Source organism: Martes martes (genome assembly GCF_963455335.1).
Source record: "Martes martes genome assembly, chromosome: 14".
In the NCBI taxonomy this organism is placed as follows: domain Eukaryota; kingdom Metazoa; phylum Chordata; class Mammalia; order Carnivora; family Mustelidae; genus Martes; species Martes martes.
The window spans coordinates 82,641,141-82,659,472 of NC_137902.1; the positions used below are offsets into that span (position 1 = coordinate 82,641,141).

At 45.4% G+C, this 18,332-nt stretch overlaps 1 protein-coding gene across 1 annotated transcript in view; it reads left to right on the plus strand.

Annotated features, from left to right (window-relative positions):
- DISC1 (DISC1 scaffold protein) overlaps window positions 1-18,332 on the plus strand; it is a gene marked incomplete at its 5' end in the record, with an annotated part of 362,504 nt that overhangs the window by 135,740 nt on the left and 208,432 nt on the right. The window contains 2 exons of the mRNA XM_080822819.1: window positions 14,085-14,139; window positions 18,227-18,329. Coding sequence (XP_080678945.1) covers window positions 14,085-14,139; window positions 18,227-18,329 — 158 coding nt within the window. The remainder of the gene's footprint in view (window positions 1-14,084; window positions 14,140-18,226; window positions 18,330-18,332) is intronic.

Here is an 18,332-nt window from a genome sequence, read left to right on the forward strand (position 1 = left end):
AGATGGCAAGAAAGCCAGGCCTGGCGCTGTGGGGACTGGAGGTCTGGCTTATAAAACAAAAGGTTGGGCCAGACGATGTTGAAGGTTCCTTCCAGATCTGGAACACTTTGCACTTTCAGATTTTGTGAAATCAGTTAAAAGACATTGCTTGAAAACACAGTCATTCCATTCCTGATAGCCACCAGATGCATTCCCCAGCCAAGGTCTCTGGGCAGACCGTGACCATCCGCGGGGCATGGCGCTCAAGTCCTGTCTTCTCTCAGCGAGGCAGTGCTAATGAAGGACCCTCCCCTTCCTTCCCGATTTAAAAAAAAAATGTCATTTTGTGCTAGATTGAGTTTACTATGATCTCCAAATTCTCTGTGTTTTGTTTCCTTCAAGGAGTTTCCAACTTGGGTCTGTGATCCTTTAGGTAGGTTCTTCTTGGAAGGCTTGTAATTTGTAGACTCACCCATTCCTCTTTTATAATTTGGGGATCGGATGAACTGTTTTCAGCTAGAGCCCCAGGCTTTCTTCACGATGGGACATAATCATCTTAAACTGACTGCAGCCAGCTCCTCTAAGACTGCGGCTGTGAGCAATTCTCGGCACCCGTGAATGCATGTGGCTTATTTTAAAAGTTGTTCCTCTAGTCAGTTTCAGTTTTTTACTGTCCATAATTATCACCTTGAGAACCGTTCCGTACCTCAGTGCTGCATCATTTGGGTGTCTTCTACATTCTTCTATTCCTTGTCACCAAATTCTCTTCTCCCTGACGGGTTCCAAGAACGTTTCCCTGTTTGTAGGTTGTGTGTCCCTATTCCCGGCTCTAACTCTTCAGTGTTCATTGAAAACCACTAGACTCTTCTCCAGACCTTGAGCCAGAGGTTGAGAGCTCCTCCAGGGAAAGGTAATTCAGTTCTGCTTGGACAGAACCTTTTCAAGTGACTGCAGGGACTGTCCCCAGGCTGGAAATGCCAGTTCATTGCTCAGTGGGAATTTAGTTAGTTAAGAACACTTCTGTCCCACGCCTCTAAAGGGTGATTATCAATCATCTTGTGCTGATTCCTAGGCTGCTGGGATGACCGAGCCAGAACCTTCAGGTTTCCGTCGATGCTTGCGGGGGTGGGAAGGGTGCTGTGCCGTATACACTGGGGACATTTTTCTTAATTTGTTCATCTTGGCTGACATATCATTGCTATTTGGTACACCCTTTTGGGCAAATTTCTTCAGCTTCCTCTTTGAGTTGTATTGATGTTGGTGTTTGATTTTTTTATTCAGTTACTTGTGTAGACAACTAGATTCCCCCCCCCCCCGCTGTTCATTCATTTTGTTCAGCTTTGGTCTATTTTTGCAGTCTTTCTCCAGCAAAATGTGTAAATCTTTAGTTTACTCACTGAAGCATTTTAGGAAATGCAATATATAATATTCTCCAGCTTCAAGAATCCTACTGAACTGTTGCTTTGTCAGCAGGTTTTGAAAGAGCCTGAGAGAAATGTAAGGTTTAAACTGTTTGTGTAGGTTTTGCTGTACTTGTTCTTAAGCAGATAATAAATAATTAAAGATGACTCAGAAAAGCATCATAGACCCAAAGCAGAAAGTATAACCTTTTGGGCAAACCTCATAGTTATGGAAAGTATACATGTTTATACATTTAGGACAATAACATACATTTAAAAAATACTGGATTATTAAGAGGAAATGCAAGCAGTTCAGGGTAGTTCTTTAAAATATTCTGGGCTAGCGGGATATTACTTATTATTAAATAGAATTAGTGATTGACATGGAAATCTGAAATTGCCTTTGGATCACTTAACAGAGTAATACCTAAAGGCAGCCTCATTTTCCCCTCGGGTCAGATTGTAGGGTTTTAGGGATTAGACTCACAGGAGTTCGGTGGAGAAAAGCTCTATAGCCCAGAATTGAAATCTTTTTGAATACTTAAATACATCTGGGTTATAATAGTAGTTGAAAATCTGGAGCCCACTTGGTTACCAGTCTTTGAAAAAGAAGAGGCCAGGAATTTGTTTCCCCATTGTATGTGGATACGTATCCCTGAAAAACTTGCAAGGAAAGGGTAGAGAGCAGAGTACTTACGATCTGAACGTGAGGCTGTTGATACTTTTGACTCTTACTCTCATTTCCTCTTCATCGGACAGCTTAAAATCCCTCACAGACAAATGCCTGCAAGTTGAACGCTTCGGGCATATGAATTACAGTTACAGTTTGGAGTAAGATGGTTTGAGAGACACTGAGATGTCTGCTGGAATTAACACTTGGAATATTTGGGCAAGCCAAATACCAAGTTAATCAGTTGAAAATAAAGCTGTGATTTTTAATAGAGCTGGCCTCAGAGGCAAGGTATGTGATGTCAGGCAGTCTCCCAGTGGGGGTGGGAACTGGCAAGAGACAGCAGGGTGATGGTGTATGTGTGTGGGCACGTGCGTGTGCGTGCACGTGCGCTCTGTCTTATCCGTATCAAGTTTGGAAGACTGCACATCCAGTCCATTCGGTACTAGAACTCACTCCCTCTGCCCCACATTCCCACATCAGTGCCCCGACCACAGGAAGTCTTTCCTAGGAAGCTGGAAATCCTCACACACTCTCACTCGTTCTCTTTCCGCTATCCCCTTTGGGAGTACTTATACAGGCCAGTGGATGTATTTTATTAAGAGGAATTCATAGTCTTCCAAAATGTGACATCTCAATCTCAGTGTGCTGAGTTAGTTGGAGGAGTAGGACTTCACCACCAAACTCTGGAGTAGCTGAATGTAGTATTTTAGTCAGAGTTCAGACACAGGATCCCTGAAATTCAGAGAAAGCCTCAGTAAGGAGATGAGTCACTAATGTGATCCATCCGTATCCAGAGAATAAATCAAAGGGCTGAAAGTCTGAGTATTTCTCTGGCCTATTTCCCCCTATTTCTTTCATTTAATCTCTGTGGCTTGGGGCAGAGAGGGAATCATCACCTATATTTACCCTAGTTAAAAACCCATGTGCTTGGTTTCTGTCAGATTACTCAAAACTACTTTCTCATTCTGATACAGTCATGGTTATTTGTATGAATGCTTTATTAAAAGCCTTTTTTTTACATCATTCCACCCAAGATCCCCAGGATGAATATGAGTGTCTGTTACATGAGCAGACACTGCATCACGCTCGTGGCAAGGATGGCCACGGGGTGCCAGGGCTCTGGGTTTTTGGTACAAATCTCTCCCCATTGCACTATGCAGACTTCCCCAAGAGCCAATGTCTCAGGTAGTCAGCTCGAGAACTTTTCCGGCCATATAGAACGGCTTGCCCCTGATGAGTCTTTGTGCCCTATTGTGTCTCCTCGAGAGATCATCCGAAGTCCGGAGGTGTTCTTGGCATTTTTGTTGTCTGTGCCCTGTGCATGTCCCACCGGTGGCATGTGACATTGTCATCTGTGTGCCAAGAAGGGTCCAAAGAAGGAAAAAGGCCAAGAAGATGAAATCCTGTGTTTCCTGAAGCTATTTTTGCTGTCAATTTTATTAACATATAATGTATTATTAGGCCCAGGGGTACAGGTCTGTGAATCCTCAGTCTTACACAATTCACAGCACTCACCATAGCACATACCCTCCCCAGTGTCCATCACACAGCCACCCCATCCCTCCCCCCTACCCTCCAGTAGCCCTCAATTTCTTTCCTGAGATTAAGAGTCTCTTGTGGTTTATCTCCCTCCTGATCCCATCTTGTTTCATTTTTTTCCCTGCCTGCCCCCCACGACCCCCCTGCCCTGCCTCTCAAATTCCTCATATCAGAGAGATCATATGATAATTGTCTTTCTCTGACTTATTTCACTTTTGCTGTCATTTTCTTAACCACTTGCCCCTGACCGAAGGTTACAGGACTAAGCATAATTGGCAAGGTTGTTAATGTCAACGGATTCCTGTATTTTTTTTTTTTAATTCAAGAGCCAAGTAATACCTGTGCCAGGGTGGCTGTCATTTTGCCCATTATGTCCTTTCTAACTTGCTTCAACGGCAATCTCTCATTCTTTTTTTTTTTTTTTTTAGATTTTTTATTTATTTACTTGACAGAGATCATAAGTAGGCAGAGGCAGGCAGAGAGCAGAGAGCTCTCTGCTCTCAGAGAGCTCTCCTGCCGAGCAGAGAGCCCGATGTGGGACTCGATCCCAGGACCCTGGGATCGTGACCTGAGCTGAAGGCAGAGGCTTAACCACTGAGCCACACAGGCGCCCTGGCAATCTCTCATTCTTAAACTTATTTTTACTAAACAAGACACGGGATGGAACTACAAATGGGGAGAGAGACAGAGGAGCAGGGAGAAGATTGTTTGGAGATGAAATTGATATTCCTCCTCCTTTTTCAGAGCTTTTTGCTAAAGTGGGACTCGAGCATCAGGCCACATATACACAGGTAGGAGATGGTCAGGCAGCTGCCAATAGACAGTAGACTTTCTGCACAACTCTGTTCTGAGGGATGAAAAATTGTGCCTTGCTTAGAAGAATGACAGATTTCTGGCTTCTATTTCTGCTTCTATCACCAACATCACCTGGCACTTTATATAACCTATGTGTCTTTTAGCCTCTCTAGCTCTCTGCAGATAAAATAATATTGGCAAGAGAATCTCGAATGGCAGAATAGTAAAAGAACTTTGGATGGTAGGATTTTAAGTTTCTTAGAAATAACTTGGCTCAACTGCCTCACTTTGTGGGTCAGGAAATAGAGCTCCAGAGAGAAGTGACTTGTTCAGAGTCTTGCAGACAGTTGCTGGGGTGGTGGAATCTCAGAGTCATTAATATTCTCGTGTTCAGCAAAGGTCAGATGAGAGCAGGGACTCAATTTGTTCTTCAAAGGCTCGTCTTTGGGGCAGGTGTGTGGTTGGCATCCTGGGTGTGGACTAATGTGCTGGGCCAGGGCTGGCGCCAAGGGTGGTGGTGGCAGAAGGAAGCATAAAGGATGAAGGAAGATCACATAGAGCGAGAGATAGTTTCTCTAGGACACGAACACAAAGGAGTCAGCTCAGGCCCACCTGACATCTGTGGCCCAGAGGGAGTGGAATCCCTGCCTGACCTTGTCTTCCCACCCTGGCATCTGTCCTTCCTGCCCTGGGATTCTGATGGGCTTTCCATGTGGACACCTGGCCTGCATGTCCAAGAAATATCTACACCTTCAGAGTAGCTACTGTTTGACCAGTGCTCGGGCCTGTAGGCATGTCCACTGCAGGGAGTTCCACCCTGGAGGGGAACACCTGGCGAGGAGCCCTGTCCAGAAGCAATCTCTTGTCTCTTTGGGAAGGCAGTCTTGTCGTGGGCCTGGTCCAGATCGGGATGAGCATGTGTCTTTGGCCCGGTGGATGCTTCACTCCAAGAGTAGAGAGGATAGGACATCAGAGGGCCCTGGACCTATGGGAACTGTTGAAAGAATTACTAAGAGAGGATACAGAGTCAAGTTTCTTATGAAGATTTTGAGTTATGCTTCTCTGAGTCTGGAGAAATAGGGAATGACTAGTGGTCGGTTGCTATTTGACTGGGGTGTAGGGGTCTTCAAATAAATAGATACCTAATGCAGTGGTAGGTCATTGAGGAAGATTAGCAAGATACTCTAAGCACTGTCACTCCGGATCTTACAGAGTGACCCTCTGGCCTTGGCCGTTTGGCAGCAGTGAGGACTCATTCTCACTGGCTGGAGACAGGCTCCAGGCTGAAACCTGTGGGTGCCCTTTGCACAGTCCTGGTCTTTACTTCTGACCTTCTGGCTCCCCCTCCCCATGCAGTCTGCATTAGTTTGTTAGGGCTGCCGTAACGAGGTACTGCGGGTGCGTGGCTTAAATACAGACATTTGTCATGTTTAGGTGTCCAAGATCAAGGTAGGGGCAGGGCTGGCCCCTCTGAAGACCTTGAAGGAGATGATCTGTTCCAAGTCTTTCCTCCTTGGCTTATAGGTGACAATCTTCTCCCTGTGTCCCTTCGCACTGTCTCCCTCCTTTTATGTGTGTTTCTGAATCAAAATTTTCCTTTTATAAAGACACCAGTTATGTTGGAGTAGGGCCCACCTTTATAGGCTCTTCCTAACTAACTACATTTGCAATGACCCTATTTGCAAATCAGTCCCATTCTGAGATGCAGGGTGTGAGGTGGTTAGGACAAACTTTGGGGGAATACAATTCAGCCAATAAAGAGTCTATAAAGAGAAGCCAGCCAAAAGAGATGTCAAAGAGAGCCAGAGTTCTAAGAGATGGGACTTAGGAAGAGGAGTGGAGATCTTACTGAGTAGACTCAAAGTTTTTAATCTCTTCTTCCTCATCTAAAACTCCGCCTACAGCAAGATGGTCAAGAGCAGTCATGGCCTTTAATTTTCACTGGTGCTGGGACAGTAGTGGGAGGTGGGGACAGAGACGGTGCCTCCCACCATCCTGTGGTTTGAGCGTGCCTCCGATAGAGGTGAGGCACCATGCTTCACCTAAAGCAGGTCCCTCTTATCCATGAGGAATGTTCCAAGACTTGCAGTGGACACCTGAGACCACAGGGAGTAAGTACCAAGCCTCACCTATACTGTGCTCTTCCATAAATACACTCAGTATAAAGTTCGAGTTAGGAATTAGGCACAGTAAGAGATTAGCAACAATAACTAATGATAAAATAGAACGATTATAACAACGTATTATAATAAAAGTTACATGAATATGGTCTCTCTCTCTCAAAAAATCTCATGGCACCACACTCACCCTTCTTGGGATGATGTGAGAGGATAAACGCCCACGGGATGAGATGAAGTGAGGTGAATGAGGGAGGCATATGACATAGCGTTAGGTGACAACTGACTTTCTGATGACAGCTCGGGACATCATCTGCTTCCAGACTGGTTGACTGCGGGTAACTGACACCGTGGAACCATGGAAAGTGAACTACAAATGAGGCAGGGACTACTGTATTCTTTAGGAAGAAGACAAGAAACAAATATTAATTAAGTACCTACTATGTGCTGGCAACTTCTCCATGAATGATCATTGCCATTGACAGCTTTCTGTCTGGGGGGAGGAGGCAGAAGAAAACAATATATGTAATAACCAAGTTGGTCACATAGTAGGTTAGTAGGTAGTGAACACTGTGGGGACAGAACAGGAGAGGATATGAACGTGCAGATTTAAACGGGGCAGTCAGGCTGGGCTGCCTGAGAGGGTAAGATTAGAGCAAGGACTTGAACGGGGGTTGGCTGGCCTGGTGCATGTCTCAGGGGCAGGGGGAGCACCCAGGCAGAGGGGCCTGTGCCCCTAAGGCAGATTGGAGGCGCTGTCAGGAGGCCTCTGTGGCAGGGCAGAGCCAGGAAGAAGGGGCCTTGTGGGAGGGGCGGCCAGAGACGTGATGGCAGGTGGGATGGCAGGTGGGCCGCGCTGCTCGTCGTCTTTCCCCGCGGGTGCTGGAGCCGAATCTGAGCTGAGTGGTGGTGAGGGCGAAGCGAGGGTATTGTTGGTGCACGTCTCCTTCTGGCCCTGGACCAGGTTCGTTACCGTGATTGATTTCCACCCCACCTTCCCTTCTCGTTAGTGCTGAAAAGCAGTCTGTCCCTCCCCAAGCTGAATGTTTTATTATTGGTATTTTTGACAGCAGTGTAGCGTTCTTGCCGTACTGCGGGGCTGTTTCAGAGATCCCTTCTTGTTCCTGACCCGAAGTTTGGGCCTTTGTGAGCTCCTATACGAAACCAGGGGTCCCACACTCATTTCAAAATGTTTTTTAAATCAAAGACATTCTTATGTAAACTTTTCTTTGTTTTTTTTTTTTTTAAGGGATTTTATTTATTTATTTAGTTTACTTACAGAGTGTGAGCTGGGGGTGGGGGGCAGAGGGAGAAGGAGAGAACCTCAAGCGGCCTCCGCACTGAGCATGGAGCCCGACGCGGGCCTCTATCTCAGAGCCCTTAGATCATGACCTGAGCCAAAATCCTGAATTGGACGCTTAATGGACTGAGCCACCCACTTATGCAAACTTTTCTTAGAGCCGCCCCTCGAATCCGCAGCCCCCACGCTACCAGTAAGAGCGTTTGCCATTCTGCACATGTCCGTGGTAGCCTCTCCGTCGGCCGCGTGGGTGGGTTGCGCACGGAACCGTCTGTGAGTCTGAGGCGAACAAAGGAGCTGTCGTGTTGTCCTTTGTCCACCTGCTGCTATGGAGAAGTGACTTTTATTTGGGGGGGGTTGGACCCTAGAGTACCAGTATATAGGATCTTAATAGCACATATGATTAATTGCATGTTAGTTTCAGTTGAAAATTGAAAAGCTCCCCCCATGGGTTGGGTCGCTGGGCGGTGTAGAAGGTGCCGCAGGCTGGGCAGCTTCAGTAACAGAAATCTGCTGCTCGCATTCTGGAAGCTCGAAGTCCAAGGGCAAGGCGGCGCTGACCGCTTTAGCTCCTCTGGAGCCCCTCTCCCTGGCTTAGTGAGGGCTGTCTGCCCCTGTGTCCTCACGTGGTCTTCCCTCGATGTGTGTGTGTGTCTGTACCTGGATTTCCCTTTCCCATAAGGTCACCAGCCATGTCGGATTAGGGTTTCCCACCATGCCTTTGCTTTATAACCTGATCGGCTTGGGAAAGACTCTGTTGCCAAATAAGGTCCCACGATTGGGACACCAACGTCATGAATCCGGGGGAGAGGGACACAACCAACTCAGAGGTGACCCCTTTGCCCTCAAGTCCTTTTGTGCCCACCAGCTCCAGGCCCCCCTGCCCCGATGTGCTTTCTCGGCTGCACGTTCTGGTCAGTGGTCTTGATTTTCCTAAGGCTTCGTTTGTTGAAGGTGCATGTCGGTTGTATGATTTAAACACCAGTTTGTGAGTAAGGAATAGTGGGCTTTCACAAATACTGATAGTGATTGCACTGTACATTTAACGTAATACTAAAATAGGATTCTAGAAGGCAGGCTGGACAGGGAGAGCATGTTTTGAATAAGGACAAAGCCGCCAGGAGAGGCAGTACCGGTGAGTGGTTAGGAAAACGGACAGCAGGACCGCCTGGGTCCTCATTTACCCCATTACCAGCTGGGTAACCCTGGGGCAGTTACTTAAAACTGTCGTTGACTAAGTTTTCGTGTCTGAAAATGTAGAGATGACAATACCTACCTCACAGAGTTGTGAGACTATCAAATGCTCATGTACATTAGGAATATAGAAGAGGGTTTGGTACCCAGTAAGTGCTCAATAAATGTTTTACACTGCTATTCCTAGGATGGCCGCTTTGCACAAAAATACTCAATTTGGGTAAATTAGGGCTGATCTGTTTGTTAAAATATTATCTGTGGAGACCGTGTATGTGTTTTCCTGCGTCGGTGTATTTGATCTGAGAAGACAGGTCCCATTTGTCATCAATAATACACAAGCTTAAAGGAAACACGGGGATTAGTTTTAATCATTGAAGTGCGTGTAGCTCTTTTCTCTCTCTCTCTTTTTTAATAAACATTTAACTTACCTAATTCTGTGGTTTTCAATTTGAATTTCTGCTCCTGGAATTCTGGTTCATGGGCCATAGGGTGATTGGTGGGGAACTAAGTGTGTGGGCTCAGTGTGACATCTCTGGTACCCCACGCCGGACACCCACCCTCAGTCAGAGTGGACCCCCTTGTCACGGATTTTATATATGGGTTGCAGTTCCAAGTGAAACTTGTCTGGAAGAGTTGTGCTGCTAAAAATAGCTTGAAAACCACTAGCCTACGATGAACATTATTCATATCTTTCTGCCCCCCGTTGTTTTCATTCCGTGTATACCCCAGGGATGCAACTAATGTTAATATTAGCCTGAGCAAAACATAATTAAGAAGGTAAATCTACTGCAAAAAGTAATACCGCATAAATTAAATAAATTAAATATAAATCAAATCAAATATGAAACAATGCATTCAATTATCTGCATCACTGCTTCCCTGCTCTAACATGGATATTGGAGAGGAGACTCGTTTTCTTTCTGGGTCAGGACCAGAGCCCAGCCAAGACCAGTGAATTGTGTCAACCCCTGGGAGGCTGGTTCTTGACCTATGGAGCATGAGTTAAAGGCATAGCTGTTTGGTCCGCTGAGTTTTCCGGGGCCGTAAGTGGACCCACCATCCATCTCTCTTCATCGTTCACGCCCGAACTAGTCTTTGTGTGTGGCCGCACACACCTACTCATAAAACACTATTCAGTGCTCATCATGTAGGACTGGTTTTGTGGTGAACTGTTTCCTGAAAAGTAGTGAGTTGCAGGGACTCCCATCAGCCTGGCAAGGGAAGGTGCCTTTCTGCAGAACTGCGGGGACTCTGAAGCGTGGGCGGCGGACCTTAGCAGCATGAAGCTAGTGCTGCTTCCGGAATCAGAGGCAGAACCGGTTCCGGTGCCTCTTTGACACCTTCTGCCCTTCTCTCCCCAGCATCTCGAATGGCTGGGTCCACTCCCTGCTCTCCATGTTAGCATGCGCTCAAATTTACCTCCTCTCAAAAGACCCGGCCTGCATCCCACCGGCTAGAATTCTCCAGGCAGGATTCCGTATGTGCATTCCCACCACTCCCACCGAGCACACTCAGGTTGGTCCTATTGTGACTCCTTAATCCAGAACATCCTGCTGCCGCGTGCCCTGCTCTTTGTCAGCTCGACGGGGTGCTCCTCTTCCGCTGAATGTCCATCTAAAGTGGGGATGACTTGTTTAGAAGGGACTTGGAACTCTGCATCAAAAACTAATGATGCACTCTGTGGTGACTAATGTAATTTAAAAAAAAAAGAAAGCAAATACTAACATCTGTGAAATCCATATGCTGAGTACACAGGACTCTCTTATACTTATATTTATTTTTATTCTACATATCTGCAGTTTTTAAATTTATTTATTTGTCTATTTATTTTTTATTAACATATAATGTATTATTTGCTTCAGGGGTACAGGTCTGTGAATCGTCAGTCTTACACGTTTCACAGCACTCACCATAGCACATACCCTCCCCAATGTCCTTAACCCAGCCACCCTATCCCTCCCCTCCCCTCTCCAGCAACCCTCAGTTTGTTTCCTGAGATTAAGAGTCTCTTATGGTTTGTTTCCCTCCCAATCCCATCTTGTTTCATTTTTTCCTTCCCTACCCCCCATGACCTCCCACCCTGCCTCACAAATTCCTCATATGAGAGAGATCATATGATAATTTTCTTTCTCTGATTGACTTATTTCACTTAGCGTAATACCCTCTAGTTCCATCCACGTCGTTGCAAATGGCAAGATTTCATTTCTTTTGATGGCTGCATAGTATTCCATTTTATGTATGTGTATATATATACACATACATACATACATACATACAATGGAATATATGGAATGGAATATATATATATATATACACACACACACATATATAGAAGATATATATATCACATTTTCTTTATCCATTCATCTGTTGATGGACATCTAGGTTCTTTCCATAGTTTGGCTATTGTGGACATTGCTGCTATAAACAGTTGGGTGCAGATGCCCCTTCATATCACTACATATGTATCTTTGGGGTAAATACCCAGTAATACAATTGCTGGGTCATAGGGTAGCTCTGTTTTCAACTTTTTGAGGAACCTCTATGCTGTTTTCCAGAGTGGTTGCACCAGCTTGCATTCCCACCCACAGTGTAGGAGGGGTCCCCTTTGTCCCCTTTGTCCACATCCTTGCCAACATCTGTTGTTTCCTGACTTATTAATTTTAGCCATTCTGACTGGTGGGAGGTGGTATCTCATTGTGGTTTTGATTTGTATTTCCCTGATACCGAGTGATGTGGAGCACTTTTTCATGTGTCTGTTGGCTATTTGGGTGTATTCTTTGCTGAAATGTCTGTTCATGTCTTCTGCCCATTTCTTGATTGGATTATTTGTTCTTTGGGTGTCGAGTTTGATAAGTTCTTGATAGATTTGGGATACTAGCCCTTTGTCTGGATATCCGTGATGTTTTATAATTAAAAAGAAAATTAAAGAGAAATTACAATGTTAAAAAAAATAGAAGGGACCAGCCGTAGCTTCAGGGCGTTTGCAATGGAAATGAATTTGCTTGTACTCAGAAGTCATAGGTTGGTGGAGGTGATGATGTTCAAAACCAGTTCTTACAGCTGAAGAACAGCAGCAATGGGCTAATTGGCCACCTCCCTCGGAAACTTTGTTACCCCTGCCAAAGAAACGTTTCCTGACCTCCCTCCCCACAAGATCCCAGAAAATCTGACCTTCCCTGCATTTGCAGCTCACCATTTTGCTAAGTAACCTTTTCTCTTCTAGTACGTATACCTTTTTTTTTTTTTTTTGATGTTTTTCTTTTGGGCTACTGTTTGAAGTAGTGAGATGTTGAGGGCAAGAACCAGGTCTTATGCTCTGAGTTCCCAGTTTACTAGGTGCCCAGGAAATATTGAAAGAATTAATGAGTTTGTGAAGAATGAATGAATGAATGAATGAATGAAAAGATCCAGAGCATATGTTTCCACTGTTTCTCAGCATCAATATAATGAAAGGATCACCACCTTCCATTCCTTTCTGACTTCTGTCCCTCTGTGCCTGCCCTTGGGCCTCACAGTTGGGTTTCTGCTGAAGGTACCTGCCTGATTCCTCCATGTCACCTCCCATAGTGCTGACCAAGTAATTTTCCAGAAATACCCATTTCTTTCCTATTGCTTTCCTGCACAAAACTAGAGTGATTTCCCCTTGCCTGTGGGATAAAGCTCAGAACGCCTTAGCCCAGCCCTGCACACATTGCAGATGTGGACAGATTTCTCCCTTCTGTCCCCAGTTCCCCACTCCCATTAGAAACAATCCTTCCCTGTCTTATCCATCACAGTTCACCTCTGTGAACCATATGGGCCAGTTGGACTCATCTTTTCTCTGGACTTTCATTATTCCTTCTTTTCCCTTGAGGCCCAGTTCACTTTCCACCTCTTCCAGGAAGCCCTCCCACTAGTACCGTAGTTTTCTAAATTGTTACCCACCTTACTGTCTTTCCTGTGCCCTTGGAGACAGTATCTGCCTGTGATAGTTTTTTTTTTTTTTAAGATTTCATTTATTTATTTTCGAGAGAGAGAGAGAGAAAGAGAGAGCTCATACGTGAACAGGGGAGGAGAAGGGGGGTGGAGAATCTCAAGCAGACTCTGCACTGAGTGTGGAGCCTGATGTGGGACTCGATCCCACAACCCCGAGATCATAACCTAAGCTAAAACCAAGAGCTGGACGTTTAACTGACCGAGCCAGCCAGATGCCCCTGCCTGTGACAATTTTTTGGAAGCAGTTTGATTCTAACACTGGGTTCCTATCCTCGATAGTAATTTTTTCATCTTACGTTGTATTGTACTTGATTGTTTGTGTGTACTTCCTCTCTTTTAGGTAACAACGCTGAGAATAAGATCTGGTTCTTAGTTTCATCCATATGTCCATCCATCTGTCCATCCATCCATTCTGTAGGTCTTGACTGAATGGCTCCTTATAAGCTGCAGGAATTGTCTTAAGCAGTGGGGATACAAGAGTGAACCCAACTGATGGTTGCTGCAGTGATGGAACTTATATTCCACTGGGGTAGAGAGAAATTACCTGAATAAATGAACGTGTCAAGGTGAATAGAGCTAAGGAGAAAAAGGAAGAAGGGATAAGCCTAAAGAGAGTGAGGATATTCTATACTTCAACTATATGTATCTCCTATATGCTCTACTTCACTGCTAAATCTGGAAGGCGCTCAGTGCACATTTGTTGGATTAAACAGTGTACCCAGATAGATAATGTCTGATTACTGTCCGTGAAATGCTACTCTGTGTAGACCATCCTTCTTGGAAGGTGGTTATAGGAACGTAAAATTTTCACCCTTTGCTGCCGGGACATCTGAGTTGTTCCTTTCACCTATCTATGGGCTATGGAGATGTTCACTATGGAAAGAACAGATTTAAGTACTAGCCTAAGTGGAGCATAATTAGGAAGGGGAAATCTCCTACCTAGCAACGTGCTAATTCTGAAGTCAAATGGAACCAATTTGGCATCGTCTTTCCCACCGTTCCTCAGCCTTTGGGCTGATGGAAAGTTCACCGTTTCGCAGTGTTTCTGTATGTGGTGGTATGGAGCTATGACTGCAAGGAGACCAATGTCCTCTTTCTCATTCTTCTAGCCTCCAGGAACAGATAAAATCCCTCAACTTGTCCCTTAAGGAAATCACTGCTAAGGTAAGTACGTCTATATGCCCGTTTTCTAAAGTCTCTGAAGTTTTCTTTTGACTTAATATCATGTCTAGCTCGCGTGAAATTTCAGGCTAGCTCATGGCTGTGAAAGAAGTGAGGACGCTGTGGAGCCATTCGACAGGCCAGGCAATGAGCCCAGAGAGCTGGGAAGGAGGGCTGTTGTCCTGGTGGAGGTCCTGGCTTCTGGTCCCCCAGGAATTGACTGGTCCGGCCTTTGCCTCCCAGGAGCTGCCAGTGTTAGGGAATGGAAAATGAGTGCTTTCGGGTACCAGCAAATGCCTTTGCATGAAAAGGCTTTGCGGATGGGAGTAATCTGAAAAATTAATTGCTTTTCTTCCAGGAGGACAGGTTCCTGGGATCCTCACAAACAGGTTTTGGAAAAGGCATAGCAGGAGTTTTTATAAACGTTTTAAGCTGACTTCAGAATCATTTTGCCTATATTCTCTGTCATTTATACGTCATGCCAGGACCTTGGATTGTATACAGATAGTGCACTCCTGCATTATTCCCTGGGAGCACACAGCCAATTCAATTAAATAGCCAATGTCATGGTTAGTTAGGATAAGCACAGTTTACAAAACAAAATCCTTCCCTGCAGAGATAGTGCTGTGTGAGTGAGTTATTGACACACTGAGAGGTAGGATCAGTTACTCTGTGAATCACCAAATGGGCAGCAGAGAACTGGGATGAATCGCTAATTATTTGCATTAGGTCTGGGAGCCAGGGCTGGTTATAGGATGGTCAGGATGTACCAAAGAACAGGTGTCTGAGTGGAGAGCAAAGCAGGCGAGAGTCCACTGGCCTGGAAGGAATGTTCTCTTGCCCTCCCCCAGTGCCCAGGAGCGAGATCAGGGAGAGCTGCCAGTGGGCTTGCACGTCACCACAGCTGGGCCGAGACTGAGGCTGTGTTGTTGGCAAAAGTGTCCACAGTTCTTCCTGGCCCTTTTTTTCAATGTTTGTGTCCATTTTCTGAAAAACAAAACAAAACAAAACATTAAATGATTGTGCTACAAACTCACACGGTGGCAGTTTGAGAGGCAGTGATGTCCCGCCTGAAGACTTGCCCGAAGACGAGCAAGATGAGATCCAACGTGTGGCTTTCTTCAGAGCGGCGCAAGGAGCAGAATCCCCAGGCAGGGCTCCAGCAAAGGGCTTTTGTCGTGGGTTCTCCTGCTGCACAGGGCTTAAGAGACCTTCCCTGCTCAAGACACTGACTTGGTTTACCCCTTCTGTCGTGTGAAGCAGGAGGGGAAGCGCTAGAGGGCATACTGGAATTTCTGTTCTGTATGTTTGAATGATGTCACCAACTAGTACTCATGTTTTGTGGCTGTCTGCCACGTGACCTTCAGGCGGAGCCCCTGGAGAGGGGAGGAGAGACCAAAGCTTCCTACGGGGGGGTGGGGCAGGAGTATTCTTTCTCCTGTATTTTCTGGTGTAAATATGTGCCATTTATCTGATGCATCCCAATTGCTACACAGAATTAACAGGTGGAAGTACTCTGGGGTGTGGGTTTGTTGAGTGTGAGAACACGCTGTGTGTGATCTGAACGAGTCCCTGCCCCAGCAGTGAGCAGGCAGGGGTGCCTCGTACAGAACGCACATGGTGTTGATATGGGAGTGTGTTTTCTAGGACATTTTATATTATGCACACACACATGTTAACATATGCACACGATAGTGGGATTTGTTGATAATCTCCAGCTACTGCTAAAGCTCTTGGATTTGCCCAAATGCCAAAAGTGATTGGCTTTGTTTGCATACCTTCTCTAACGCACTTATGAATAACTCCTAATTCCCTTGCTTTTCCAGAAGATTAAGGAATTCATAGCTAAGATTTTAAAATGTAAATCTAAACGTTTCATTTGATAATGAGTTCCTCAGGGTCCCATTTTACCTGGAAATAAAAAGGAGATGCAGATTTTCGGGGGGTGTGTACGTGTGTGTATAAGTGGGTGTGTATGTATGTCCGTACAGACATGAGTGTGTGTGTGCTTGCACGCGCGCACGCGTGTGTGTGTTTGGGGACATTTATTAGTCCACACAGAATTACGACTGCCCAGTCACACAGAAACAATTTTATACTGTGGACTCGACTGACTCATGACTCGTGACCTTAGATACATAGATCCGATACTTTTTGATTCTTCCCTCAAAGAGAGATGGAACCCTCCTTCATTCATTACATTTCTTTGACGCTTATGGTTCCCCAAACCAGGTAATTAAGGGATAAATGAGATGGAAGAAATAGTTGGAAGTAAACGGAGTATCTGGAGATTGGTTGATACTGGATTACATCCAGCAGTGCTTGAAAGAATGTACATTGCAATTTAATAAGATTTAGAAAGACAGTCTCCTATTAATAGTGACAGCTTGAAGGATAGATTTGCTCAACAAAGGAGAAACTGACCCAATTATGATTAACAGAAGCTGTTAACTAAAATCAGGAAGACCGAACATACATTGGATGAGACATAAGAATTATGGCGGGTGTTATGGACTTAGCAGAAGTGTTCCCAGATGTCCAGTGACATTCTTAGATGGAGGGAGAGGGATGGACCTGCCATCGGGCACTGGGCCATCCCAAGACTCAGTGGTATGGGGAAGTTTCCAGAGCCTCTTCTTTTTAACACCCAAATGTGGGTCTTCTGACTCCCGACAAATCTCAGGACCCTTTAGAGGGTCTCGGAATTCTCACTTGGGGCAGGGGAATACTCATCGCTGCTGATGTTAGCTTAGGCGTGGAGGCCATCACACTGTGGCCTTGACCCAGAGAATGAGTTTTGTGATCTGGGAAGTTACAGCTGCTTGATGGAAAAGAACATATTTAAGGCCATGAAAGAAATAGCATAACATTTTAGGCAGGATGGGTGAGGTCTGCTTGGATTCCAAAAATAATTTCATTTTCAGTCTGTGATAAGCAAAACAATTCTACTTGATGGTATCTATTAAGATCTAGATTCTTCTGGGGAAATTGAATTTTACATTTTCTCTGGGTTCTAGGAACCCAACTGGGTTAATTTTAGTTTTTGAATGGAATCAGATTTTTAGGAAGAAAAGAGGGATCCTTTGGGGACCACCCCAAAAGTCTCCATACACACGTTTGTTGGTATTCAACTGAGCTGTGTGCTTTTGTTGAACTGGATGTTTTTTTAGGTAGCTCGCTAGTGAGGGTGTAGATAGCAATCGAATATGAGGTTTTCGCTTTAAACAAAAGAAAAAAATGTGATGTTTTGGTTTCAAACAAAATAAAAGATGACCCAAGACATCTGGAAAAGGAAAGTGGGATTTCAGACTTTTGCTATTTTTGAAAGAGCGAAGAAAAATGTAGGAAGTGTTTGGGTGTCCTGTAAAAATACATGATAAAACTTGTAAACCTCACTGAGGTCTCCTTGTCTGTTTTTCAAGTCTGACTTGCCAGGAATAGAGCAAAGTCCCTGCTCACACAGAGCTTGCATCCTCGTGGAGAGAGATGCTAGGAGAACGAGAATAAAACAGATAGTGTCCGCTGGGGAAGACACGGTGGGAAAAGGCCCCTCAGGGGGGAAGGTGAAAGGGGAGGGAGGGTTGAGGGGCCTGCTATTTTATATGGGTAATCAGCCAGGCCTTTCTTCCGAGGTGATGTCTGAGCAGAGCCCTGAAAGGTGTGAGTGGGCTAAGCCACTTGGGGCAAGAATGTTTCAGGAGGGAGTAACCCTGGGGAGGGAGTAGGCAGGGTGGTGAGGTTTTTCTGGTTTGTGGTTGTGCTCTGGTGTGTTAGCTCTTGTCGTTTTTGTGGGTGGGTGTGGTGAAGGTGTGGGACCTGAGGCTTGGAGTGTGCCAGTGCTCCGCTCCCTCCCTCCCTCCCTCCCTCCTTTCCTTCCTCCCTCTCCCTCCCTCTTTCTTTCTTTCCTTTTTCCTTCCTTCCTTCCTTCCTTCCTTCCTTCCTTCCTTGTCTGCTTTTAAATAACTCCCCTCCGTTACTCTTTATCACCCCCTCAATTGCTTATAAACCCAGAAATCCTGACGGGCCGCTCCATCGCCTCCTGGTTTTTACCTGACCAAATGACGCGCCCTGGCTCTTTCTCTCCCCCTAGGTGTGTATGAGCGAAAGACTTTGCAGCACTCTCAGGGAAAAAGTGAACAACATTGAAGCTCAACTCCCGGCGTTGCTTGAAGCCAAAATGCTGGCTGTCTCAGGTA